Source organism: Anolis carolinensis, chromosome 4 (genome assembly GCF_035594765.1).
Source record: "Anolis carolinensis isolate JA03-04 chromosome 4, rAnoCar3.1.pri, whole genome shotgun sequence".
Taxonomy (NCBI): domain Eukaryota; kingdom Metazoa; phylum Chordata; class Lepidosauria; order Squamata; family Dactyloidae; genus Anolis; species Anolis carolinensis.
The window spans coordinates 81,406,523-81,419,571 of record NC_085844.1 but is presented as its reverse complement, the minus strand read 5'-3'; the positions used below and the strand labels follow the sequence as shown (position 1 = coordinate 81,419,571).

Genomic DNA, 13,049 nt, shown 5'->3' with positions numbered 1-13,049 from the left:
CATCTCTTGCAACCCCAGAGTTCTTCGACATGTTCAACCTTCATACTGAGACAATAGATTACACCATATCCACTTGTTCCGGAAAGAATAAGATGAATGGCAGAGTTGCAACAAAGTTCAAAATCTCGCCTGTCGGACAAAAGGTCAGGTACGATCTTCCTGACCTTATAGAATGCAGCCTGATTCCCAGGAACAAAGAACAGATAGCCACGAAGGAGGTGGTACAAGCCCATCCTCATCTCAAAGGTATTCAAGATCTAATACCAGCTTTGGACTTGGAAACAGACATCGTCATGCTTATCGGTGCAGATTGTCCCACACTGTTCCGTGTTAGCAACCAGATTGAAGGTCCTAAAGGATCACCCATGGCCCAGCAGTTGCCTTTAGGATGGACGGTGTTAGGCCCAGTCTGCCTGAACAAGATGTTCCAGCCTGTCACTAAAAGGCCTTCACTAATGCAAGGATGTGCCAGCCACATCTCAGTTTGCTGCCAGGGAGTAATGCCAGATTACTCTCCCATCATCGAAGTCACAGAGAGAGATGAGCAAACAGCCTTCTCTAAAAATGATCAGAAGTTTCTTGAGATGATGAACAACCAAGTCACTCAAGACCCTGAAGGTAATTGGATAGCACCTTTACCTTTCAAGCCGGAAAGACCATCTCTACCCAACAACAGAGATGTTGCCCTTCATCGTCTCCTGTCCTTAAGAAGAAGGATGCTAAAGGATCCGAAGGTAAAGACCCAGATCACCCAGTTTGTGGAAGACCTCTTCAGAAGCAACTACGCTGAACCAGCCAGCGTGTGTGTGGAGGGAGAAGAGCAGTGGCATTACATATCCACTTCAGAAAATCCGGCAGATGTGACATCCAGAGGAACATCAGCCGCAAAGTTGTCCAAGTCATCCTGGATCACTGGACCCAAATGTCTTCAAAATCCTTCCTTTCCAGAAAGCATTTCCGTGCTCAAAGACACTGAGTTGCCAGAAATTCAGTCCTGCAAATCTACCATCGATGGCCAAGACTTATCAAGGCAAGGTTTAAATCCAGCCAAGTTTGAAAGATTTTCAAAACGGACTAGACTTCAGGGAGCCATTACCAGGCTCATACATTACATCACTACAAAAAACTGGTGCAATTCAGCCCCAAGATCTTTCAAAAGCCTCAACAGTCATCCTGAGATCCACTCAAAGACAGTGTTTTTTAGAAGAAATAGCTTGTCTAGAAAGAAAAGCATCCTTGCCCAAAAATAGTTGTTTAAAGGACTTGAACCCCTTCCTGGACAATGAGGGTCTCCTTAGGGTTGGAGGTAGACTAAAAAGAGCAAAGATTAGATCCTGTGTTAAAAATCCTGTTATTTTGCCACACCATAGCCACATAGCTCTGCTGTTGACACAGCATTTCCACGCAAAGGTCAAACACCAAGGAAGGTCATTTACTGAGTCTGCCCTAAGAAACTATGGGTTTTGGATTGTTAGGTGCCAACGTAAAGGTTGGGGATTTGGTGTTACTTAAACCAAGATGCTCCTAGATCCCAATGGGCTAAGGGTATTGTGTCAAAATTATATCCTAGCTCTGACAATAGAGTGCACAAGGCCCAGGTTAAGGTCGTCTCTAACGAAAAGGTTTCTTTGTTTGACAGGCCTATTAGCGACATGGTTATGTTATTTTCACAAGACATACAGTCTTAGAGTTATTAGAGTTAAAGGTATTTAACTCCATTTTGTTTAGATTTCCGAAAGTCCGGAAATCTAGGCCGGGAGTGTGACGGCGCGAGTGGCGCCATCTATATGTCAAACTATAAGTTTCAAGATTTGAATTGTTGTATCATGCCTGATTTTGCCCTTACCCTGTAAATGTAGTTGGATTGGTTATTTATATCTGTCAATCAATGTTGTTTGTACCTGTTATATTGCTCACTCAGCAAAACTGTTTGGCTCCACCTCTTCCTGGAGTAGGACTGTGTTTCCTCCTTTTCATTCCACTCTTATCGGATGGACGTGAAAGAGAGGCTTGGCTCTGAAAGCCCTTCAAAAGTTACCTCTCAGCACCAATTCTGAGGTTCTTACCCTTGGGACTCACGCTTCATGTTCAGGGCCAACCTGAACAACGTTGAGGAGTCTCAAGCGCCTTCACATCAGTCCTTTGGCAACAGAGGAAGACTCTGGTCTTCAGATATAGGTCATTGGACTGAGGCTGAGTTTGCTCCGGCATTCACAGCCAGAGAAAGAGGGATCTGGACAAGCTTCATGGACTTAAACAATCAAAGACTGTAATGTATGTTTTCTTTTACCCCCTTTGTGAAGAATAAACCCAGTTTTTGAGTTAACTACAGTGTTTTGGTCCTTGGGAGTTCCAGTTTCCCTAAAGGAGGGCAAGAAGCAATCCCCTGGGGAAAGATGTCACGTCCATGCCTCTTTCACTAAGAGTTTACAGCCTCAGGCGCGACGGCACACCATCTTACTACATGTCCCTGAAATGTGCAGATATGAAGTATGCAATATAATGTTCCTCCCACACAAGCAAAAACTGGTAAGAACAAGGAAAGACAAGATGTGAGGACACATGAGGGAGAAGAGGTGGAGCTTAGAAACACAGTTGCTACACATTGGACAGCTGATGTGTGTCAGCTTTTCAAATGGCCAGTAGCTTATAGTATTTGACACTTGGCATGTTTAAACATGGGGGAGCAGGGCAGGAAAGGCTGAAACTCTACGGAGAGGGAGATTTGGGGGGGGGGGGGGAAGAGAAGGGATATATGTTAATTGCTGTAATATGTTTCATACATATGTCTGTGTTTGATTTTTTTATAGTTTTAATTGTTTTAATCTACAGTTGTATGTTTTTCATTTAAATATGTGATTTTTAAAATATATGTAAGGCATTGAATTTTGCCATTTATTATGTTGTAAACCGCTTTGAGTCCCCCCAGGGGTGAGAGAAGTGGTATAGAAATGCAGTTAATAATAATAATAATAATAATAATAATAATAATAATAATAATAATAATTATTATTATTATTATTATTATTATTTCAGCTCCACCAGGTACCCATAGTGGCAATGAGCAGCTCAAGGCCTCTAGGTTAAATCCAGCCCCAGAAGTATGAAATGAGAAGTAACAACCTAAGCATCAACTTCTAAGATGAAACAATGTGAAGCATATGTAGCAACAGGTCTTGGCAGCAGACAATTCATGCAGACAAAAAATGGATCCTGGCATTTTGCATGAATTCCACTCAAAAAGCACATTATAGGAAAGCTAATTTTTTGTCAGAAACAACTATTTGCAACTTTATACTCAACTTTTCAAATAGTAAATAGAAATTTGGAGAAGAGAAGGCAGGGGAACAGAAGAACTAGGGAAGGAAATAAATGCCACTGGTTTCAGTCAGATATATGCACCTTCAAATTAAACAAGCACTTTAGCCCTAACAATGTCAAAGTTTGTAAACTATCTTTAGCTTTAACAATATAATGCTTTATACATACTATACCTTGGTTAGCTTAACTTCAGCAGTTGCATTAGATATTGCATAATACTTTGAAACTCATTTTAAAAATGAAAGCTAATTTTCAATAAAAAGAGAACACAACTGCAATTCTGAGCTGTGAAATTTCAAACAGAACATTCAAAAAGCACTCACCACATTGGCAACAGCCATCCTTGCTCTCTGTAGCATATTGGAAGCTGTTTCAATGAGTTCTTGTGTGTTGTCAACCCGGGTTTGGGCCTGCCCTGCAAGGTTTTCTGTTTCATCCACTGTGTTTTGAATATTCCTCAACCTACCAAGCTGACTGGACAGGGTTCTGTTGATCTCATGCAGGCGATCCATCAAACCTTGATCTACATCTATAAAAGGGAAAATAACCAGGAGAAACCAAATGTTTTCTGATTGTCAAGGTGCATTCTATCACCGACCTGTTTCATTCATATGGAGAAGAATTATACAGAAAGTGGAGGATAGAGGTGTGAAAACATCAATAATTTAAGATCTGAAAATTGGAAAAAACTTGGAACAACTACTGAATAAAGTTAAGGAACAAGGAGCAATTGAAGAGATACAAGAGACTATTATGAAAACAAATACGACGACTGTGGACATTTTACATAACTTTAAATAATGAATACATCAATATTGTAATAAATTTTCTGCATTACGAAAATTGAGACTGTAGTCAAGAAGTCAGAAGACGACTAAGACTTGGAAGGGCAGCTTTGAAGAATCTAGAAAAAATATGCAAGTTATCGCATGTCTGTAAAAACTGGACAGTGAAAAAAGCTGACAGGAAGAAAATCATCTCATTTGAAATGTGGTGCTGGAGGAAAGTAGCATGGTTACCAGGGACTGCCAAAAAAGATCACCCCCCCCCCAAAAAAAAAAAGAGAATCCTACAGCAGACCAAGTCTGAATTCTCCCTAAAAATCAAAATGATTACACTGAGGCTATCATACTTTGGACATATATGAGATGACATGATTTACTGGAACAGGTGAAACTGTCTAGAATTTTGTTGGTGATCACATCATGGTAAACCTATTCAATCAATGGCTGAATGAGTAAACACCATTGTAAATCTAATGAATTCAACACATCTCCTAAACACAGGAATAATAAAAGGATGTAAACTAATGATTAGTGAAGTTCAAGAAAGGTGGTGAAATCAAGCAAATAACAGAGTATCTTGGAGATCTCTCATTCATAGTCTCGCCATACACCAATGTCGACTTGATAGCACATCACAACAACCAATCCAGGATAGATAGCCATCAATCAGATATGCTTTACCTATTGATTCCTATGACAGAGGGCTCAATTAGACACCAGGTGGGAGTAGTTTCCATCATAAAAGCATATCTTATTACTATTAATAGTACTACCATTACCACAAATATTACTCTCCAAAATTGAGGCACAGTTTTTCAAATGTTAAAAACTTCACATCTGTTGAAGTGTATTAAGAGCTCATAGAGAGGAGAAGAAGGCAACAGGAACAGCAGGAAGACATCACTTCCATTGCAGTAACCTACCTTTGATGCTTTGAGCATCTCGGAGCAAGTCCATGACATCCCTCTCTGCATCTTTCAGTCTGTCTTCAAAGGCCTGGTCTGTTATAGTTTCATCACCTGTTCCTATGTTGGCTATAAGGTTTTCCAGTTCCTGTAATCTCTCCCTTTGTTCTGCCACCTAAACAAAATGAGACAAAAGGTAAGGCTAAAAAGTGAATGAATGAATGGTAAGCATTTAGAAACTCCAGTAGGAGTCACTCAGTCCTCATGTATAAATCTCTCTCTACAAAAAGGGATTGTATATAAATAGAAGAATTCAACAGGATTATAGTATTTGTGCCTTCAAGATAGGTTTCTTATCAAGTCAGAAATCTCAAAGACATACTACTTCTATGTTTTAAATACTTTGCAATAAAATGTCCAGAAGCATTTTGACAATTTCAACTAAATATGTAGGAATTATAATGGGTGTGGAAACCAGTAAAATATAGATATAATCTATATACTGTAATGTTCATTTTTAGGACGCAGATAACTAAAAAACCTCTGGACGATATGACACCAAATTTGGCCACAATGCACCTATCAATCCAATGCATGAGCATCACTCACAAAAACAAAATAAGTGGCAAGGACTTAAAAACCCAAAATAAATAGAAGACGATACAGCGCATGCACTAAACATACTAAAAATACTGGCTCTGCCCCACTCCACACGAGGGAAAAACCACTGAGGGCATTCAAAAGAGGCGGGCGTGTTCCCTTCCCTCCTCTTTCTTCCTGGCAGCCTGGCCTCTTCCACCAGAGCCCAGAGGCCCTCGTTCAGCCTCTTCCTTGACCCCCTTCTTTCCTACTAAGAGGAGAGGACTGAAGAGAGGAGCCAGCCTGACAGACAGAGAGGGGGAGGGAGGAGGAGATCGCTGGGCCCAGTCCCTTGCCCTTGCCGCCCCGCTGTGGAGCTGGCCAAGCCGGTCTTCCCTGTGAGTCAAAAGAAGATTCCGAGGTGAGCCCTTCCTTCCTGGGTTTATTGCGGAGGGAAGCAGCCGGGGAGGGGAGGGCACAGGTGCCTCACCTGCAAGGGAAGGAGGAGGAGGAGCCACAAGAGAAGGATATGCTCATTCTAATGGATGTCTCCCAAAAAGAAGAAGACTCAAAAGCCTGGCTGTTTCCTACCTAGGGGAATCCTTTGTTGGCCCGCTTAAATAGCACTGAATACTTGGCTGCTTCCTACCTAGGGGAATCCTTTCTTGGCCAACTTGAATAGCACTGAATAGCCTTACAGCTTCAAAGTCTGGCTTTTACCTGCCAGGGGAATCCTTTGTTGGGAGGTGTTAGCTGGCCCTGTTTCATGTCTGGAATTCCTCTGTTTTCTGAGTGGTGTTCTTTATTTACTGTCCTGATTTCAGAGTTTTTAAATACTGGTACCGAGATTTTCAATAATAGAAAGAGGCACTGGGGTCGATCCCTGGAAGGGGACTATGGCCACTCCCAGAAGGAAAATAACATGATTCTCAATCCTTTATTTCCCACTGAACGAGACTGGGTCACAGCAACACATGGCCGGGTACAGTTAGTATAATATAATGTGGTAGAGCTTCTAGTGCTTTGCAGTACCTTACCTTATGGACAAATTACTCTTACTTTTTCATTTACCCCATTCCTTGTTTTCAAACCAGTCTATAACATTCCCAATTCCTTCCCTCCATCCCTAGATTGTGCAACTTTGCAGAATCTATTGATTTTAGAAAGGTATAAAATTCCCCAGTTTAAATATACAATCAGAAACCAATGGCTTCTCTCAGTTTCACTCTCACATGTGTGAAACAATTATTCTGGCCTATGTCAAATGGCTTGCAAAAATGGCTGACAAATGCTATATTGTAAATGCTGCTGACATTTAATAGCATGAGTTCCAAAAAGTATGCTAGGCAACATGCAAAAAAAGCCCAAAGCAGACTTAACACTGATATACAGCAAATCACAGACTGTAAATCTGGGGTCATATCTGAGGCCATGTGATTGGATCCATCGTTACCTACACTCATTTATTCGCTTTCTGGAAAATGCGTTCCCACTTTCATTTTCTAAAATGTTAGCAACTGTTCACATTTCATGTGCATCAAAGCAAGCTATCATTAACACAAATTAGTTACATAGTCTTGAAATTCTGATCTGCAAGCCTAGTTCAAACTTTGGAAACAACTTATCAATGCCAAGAAAGATGCCCATTATGCAAAATATGTTTTGAAAGGAGTTGCATTTTAACTCTACTGGATAAACAACTATAGAAGAAACAAGAACAAGCTTTGAAACAAAGATCAATTGGTCATAGATAAATAAAATACCTTCATATCACAAATTACTGCATAATAGTTGCATTTTTATCCCTTTTTTGAGGGAGAGGGTTAAATCATTATGCAAAAAACATGGTACAGAGCTCGTGGGTCCATTTCTCCATGGAAATAAAGCAGTTTTGAAATAGAAATACAAATGTAGTCAGCTGGGTCTTCTCCCTCCTGCCTCCTTGGAAGTAAGAGAGGGAAATCCACAGACCCAGCCGCCCCATTTATATTTATTTTAAAAACTGTCTTACCAAGGAGGCAGGAGGGATAAGAGAGAACCCCAGACACAGTCAGATCTAATGCTGTGACTAAGTGAGGAAAGGAAAGTTTTGGGACTCCATAAGTGGGGTGCGACTATTATATGGTGGCAACTATTATATGCTGAAAAATGGTATATTAAACATGCTAATTAAGATACTGGGATGAATAAAAAGATTCTGATGATTTGTGCAAAGGCCTGGTGGGTCAATATATATCTTTATGGACATGTGGTAATAGAGATTTAAACATCTGACTTGTTTTCAAGTATACAAAATCCTTCTACTTGGTCTGTTTTGTGACTCAGCATTACATCAACACACATAGTACCCTGAAGATTCCCCTATCTAAAAAAGCATATAAAACCAAAACACATAAATTCTCTCATAGGTCTGACCTTATCTTTCACCAGTCTATAACAGGCAGGACACTCTTGACAGCCAGGCCAGGATCGGTTATAAAAATAGTTCTCTTCACATTGGTCACAACGATTTCCCACAAATCCTTCTTTGCATTCACAACGACCATCATCTTTACACTGAAGAGAGCGAGAACCTTCAGGGTCACAGTCACAAGCTGAGGAAACAAAGTTTAAAAGTAATGATGGGGAAGAGAGACATAAGGAAAAAGTAGACCTGAATTATTCAGAGAACATTATGATACAATGAAAATCTACGAGCTAACATCTCTAAAGTGACACTCTCATCTATTAGATTTTTCTAAAGCATGTACTACTCGGCTTGTCACAGAGCCTGTATGGCATTTTACATAAAATAATTATTTCTTGTTATCTCATTGCTACTGCAAATGGTATGGTTGTGTAAATTTGAATGCCACCTGGGGACACAATCCAGATTGAACAAGTGAGACTCATTTAAGCCAATGGGTACATCTGTATATTAGAATCTTTTTTGTAAAGAATCTTGACATCTTTCTTTTTTGTTATCGCATCTTTTTTCCAGACATAGGGAATCAAGGCAGGTAATAGCAAAAATGACACAACACAATTAAAATCAGCACAATTGCATTAAATATGAATATAAAAATTAAAACAATTAAATCTTTTGTGTCATAGAGCATAAAAACATTAAAATACACTTAAAATTACATTTAAAAACTACAGTCTCCCAAAATGACACTTGCACTATCCATAGCAGCCTGCCCCTCATCATTCCTTAGTGCCTGATTTTGCAAGAGGCCTTTGCTGAACAAGCCAACAAGATCTTGATGCTATCATTACAGAGACCTTATGTATAGGACTGCTGACATTAAAGGACAAAACACACAACTCCCTATCACTGGTCTCCATATCACTGATAGTACTATGACTGATTTCCCTGTTTATGAAAGCATATAAGGACAAAAAAAAAATCTAAACCCTCTTACAGGTCCAAACACACACACACAACCTTTAATCCTGGGTCTTCATAAGTGCAAAGCTGTTTGGATGCTAGTGAGGGGGGATGTCCACTATTCCATATGCAATCCTACATTTTTGGGGATAATGTATTTGAAAAATATTCCATATTTGATGTGCCCTTTACTATGAAGACACAACTATGAAAACATACTAACAAGTATTACTATTGACTTCAGTAAATTTTACCCATCTAAGCTGTATGAGGGTATCTCTATGGATGGTTTACAAATTCATAAATTTGCAATATGCCACTGCCAGTAAGAAATACATAATTGTGTGTGTGCTTCCTAACAATCAAACCCAATTCAACATCTGTATAATTCCCATGGATTCAATTGGTATACTTTACTTGAGACTAATGTTTCCATGTAAGCCTATAAATGAGACTGTGGATGATGCTGTTCAAATTCTTATACCTGGTATCTTGTTTTCTATATGTAAGCACTTGTTGGTATGGAACTGCATTCAGTAATACAAATTCTAATTTACTATTCCATCTAATGCCTAAAATCTGAAGGAAGCTTGTCATGTCATATACGGTATTTCTTCAATTGTAAAGTAAAACGTACTCTAACTTCAGTACCACCAAAAATACATGATACATCTGTGATTCTGAGATGCATCCGATTTTTAAAGAAGTTTATCTAGGGGAAAAAATGAGTCTCAGAATTGAAGAAATACAGCATTAAAGAGATGAATCTATTTGTGTGAGGTCACACTAGTATTCATAATATCACACACACACATACAAAAAAAGCTTTGCTTAAAATATATTGGTATTCTTCTGGTTGTATTCGCACTCCTATTTATGCCTGCCAACATAGAAATGTATGATTACTTGCTTCAGTTTCTAACTTGGGGGAAAAAATCTTGCCTCTATCCTCCTGTCACCACAAGTGATTATACGAATAGCATCACTAAACAAGGCTCCAAAATATATTTCACAGAATGTCTAATCATTTCTCTCCTTTAAATGTTTGCCTTAACATACAAACAGTAGGAAAGGAAGTGATAACATAGCTTGGAGAGGGAAGAAGATGAACAGGCTAGGTATTCCTGAGCCCAGCCCTTGATCTGCCTGCTGTAATTTGCCAGGGCTTCATGTGCATCCATACTCTTCCAACTCAAGAGTTACGCTTAACGTATTCTTGAAATATTAGGGAAACAGATGGGAGGATTTAGATAAATAGGAATGTATGTCCAAATTTTACACACTTTGTATGTTCTCAAGCTTGGGTTAGCAGCTAAAGGCCACATTCCAGAAGAGATGCGTAGGAGTGTAACAGCCAGAAAACAGGTCAGTTCTGGGACAAAATTTAGAGCATGTGTTTATGACAAGAAGAAGCAGATGGTCTAGAAGTATATGCAATCAAATGCCCTAGAGGGAGAAAATAAGATTTGTACAACTGCAAAAACATTCTCACTGGACTTGAAACTCACACAACAGGAAGGAAACAGGCAAGGGGAGAAAAGAAGAAAAAGTATCCCGTGATGATCAAGTCCTTAAACAAACTAACAGTGACAAGTAAAGGAGCAGACTTTCCATACAAGAAGATTCTTAACACAGGGAGAAAAGCTCAGTAAACAAAGGGAAAAGATGATGGGCCAAAAACATTGTGTTCCCCATTCCCCCTTACGTTTGCAGCCTTCACGACCAAATCCAAAATGGTTGGCTTCACACCTCTCACAACGCTGGCCAGTGATGCCTGGCTGGCATTCGCACTGCCCAGTCTGTATGTCACAGTGGCCATTTGTGGAACCCAACGGATGGCAGTCACACCTGGCAGAGTAAGAATGACAATGCCATGCACACAGTTAGGGTATCAAGGTTTTATAGAGTGGATATGTTTGATTTGGGGATGCTTGAATAAGATTGATTTTCCCATAAGAGACTTGTAATAATACTATATTTAAAAACTTGAGTGCGGAATAAAAAGCAAGGGGAATTTGCCTGTAACATGCATGTGCATTCAGTCAAAAAGAACTTAAGCAAACACAAGACTAAAGACACCTACATTTCATGAATTAGATTAACTCCTTAACTCAGTCTTCTATTCAGTTATTTGAGGAGCAATGATGCCTATTCCTAAACAACAGAAGAATTAGCAATAATCTTAACAGTTACACTATCTAACCTAAAATGACTATAAAATACATGTTTGAATGTTTTAGCGCACTGCACATCTTAGAGAAATATAAATCATTGGCAAGAGCTTGCAAAATCTCTTTCATAAATGTATTATTAACATCTAAGTTTCTTCCCTAGCCTTCCTTTCAGTCTAAAGATAATATTTCAAAACATTACTGTCAAATTTACTATTTTCATATGTATCTAATGAAACAATGTCTTATTATAACTATGGGAACATAATATGCAATAATGCACCCTGGTGGCAAAATAACATTTTTGGAATGACAATAATAAGTTTGGGCCTGGTTCCTTTTCAGAGTTAAGTAAATAATATAAATTATTTACATTATCTTAAACGGGAGAGGGAGGGGAGATAAAAATGTAAAACAGTAGCCAACATATACATCTATCCAGTATGTTACTATCTTGATTATATAGTACTGTAAATGCATATACAGTGTTCCCCTGCTACTTTGCGGTTCGCTTATTGCGGACTTGCTGTTTCATGGGAAAAATATTTATTTACCAATTGCTGCTGCCCCCTTGCTTCGTGCCTGCCATATTGCTCTGGCTGCCTCTGCTCCTGCAGCCAGGGAAGAAGGAATGCAGCTCCGGCCCAGTGAATGACAGAGCAAGGGAGGGTGGGTGAGAGAGTGAGGGAGTGGGGGCAGGCGGCAGTGGCGGCAGGAGCCTGGAAGAGGCGGCCAGGCTCCTTCTGCTGCCACTCCAGCTGAGCCAAGCCAGGAAAGGTGGAGGACTTGGAAGAGGGGGGCGGGACTCGTGGAGGACCCCACCCCCTCTTTCGAGGCCTCCACATTTCCCGCCCCCCTCTTCCAAGTCCTCCACGTTTCCTGGCATGGCCTGGCTGGAGCAGCGGCAGAAGGAGTCTGGGCACCTCTTCCAGGCTCTTGCCGCCACTGCCCGCCTCCACTCTCTCACCCACCCTCCCTTGCTCGCTCATTCACCAGGCCGGAGAGGCGTTCTTTCCAGGCTGCAGGAGCAGAGGCAGCCAGAGCAACATGGCAGGCATGGAGCAAGGGGCCCACGGCGCTGGTGGAGAAGGCTTCACTGGCTTCCTGGGGCTTGCAAGGGAGAGAAAGGCCACCTAACTATTTTTAAAAAATTCATAAATATTAAAATAAAAACAGTGCCCCTACTTCGTGGATTTTCACTTATTGCGGGTGGTCCTGGAACATAACTCCCGCGATAAGTGAGGGAACACTATAGTACTGTACAAAGTAACATAACCAAAGCAAAGATTTCTGCCCTGTGGAGTTTAAATCTAAAAGTTCAATAATAGAGATAGAGGTAAATGTAACAGGAGAATATTACACATATGTGCAGTCACACTAAGGCTTATTTTCAGATGGGGACAAAAAGAAAGTGATTAAATCAAGCCTTTTAATACAAGGTGGGCTGGGACAGAGATTCTAAAGCAAAGATGGTGCCATGTGTTTATGCTAGGCGTAAGGGCAGCAAAGAGAACTGGAGGCATCCGTTTTGTGGACATGGCTCTGCTTGACATTCTGTTTGTAACTTTTCATAGTGAGCTTTAACGAAGTCCCTGACACTCCACATCTCAGACTACTATGCTGAGAGCAGAGTGACCAGCTCACCTCTCGCAACCACGTCCGCTCTGCAAGTTGTAAAAGCCAGGCTCACAGGAGCTGCAGTCCCGCTCTGTCACATGGGGGAGGCACTCACATTGGCCGGTCACTTGACTGCAGCTTGTCTGCACATTCATGGTTCCATAAGGATTACAGTTGCAAGCTGCAAGGCAAATAGAAATGTATAAGCACCCATTTCTGAGGAGCAAAGTTCCAGAGAACACTGCTGAGATGGTCATAGTTACTGGGAGCTTAGATGCTTTGTGCTTCCTACCTTCACGCT

General features: G+C 40.5%; 1 protein-coding gene across 1 annotated transcript in view; it reads right to left on the bottom strand.

Annotated features, from left to right (window-relative positions):
- Window positions 1-13,049, bottom strand: part of lamc1 (laminin subunit gamma 1) — a 156,861-nt gene that overhangs the window by 22,592 nt on the left and 121,220 nt on the right. The window contains exons 15-19 of the mRNA XM_062980722.1: window positions 12,776-12,929; window positions 10,666-10,808; window positions 8,006-8,184; window positions 5,030-5,186; window positions 3,645-3,850 (exon numbers count right to left, since the gene is read on the bottom strand). Of these exons, the coding sequence (XP_062836792.1) occupies window positions 3,645-3,850; window positions 5,030-5,186; window positions 8,006-8,184; window positions 10,666-10,808; window positions 12,776-12,929 (839 nt within the window). The remainder of the gene's footprint in view (window positions 1-3,644; window positions 3,851-5,029; window positions 5,187-8,005; window positions 8,185-10,665; window positions 10,809-12,775; window positions 12,930-13,049) is intronic.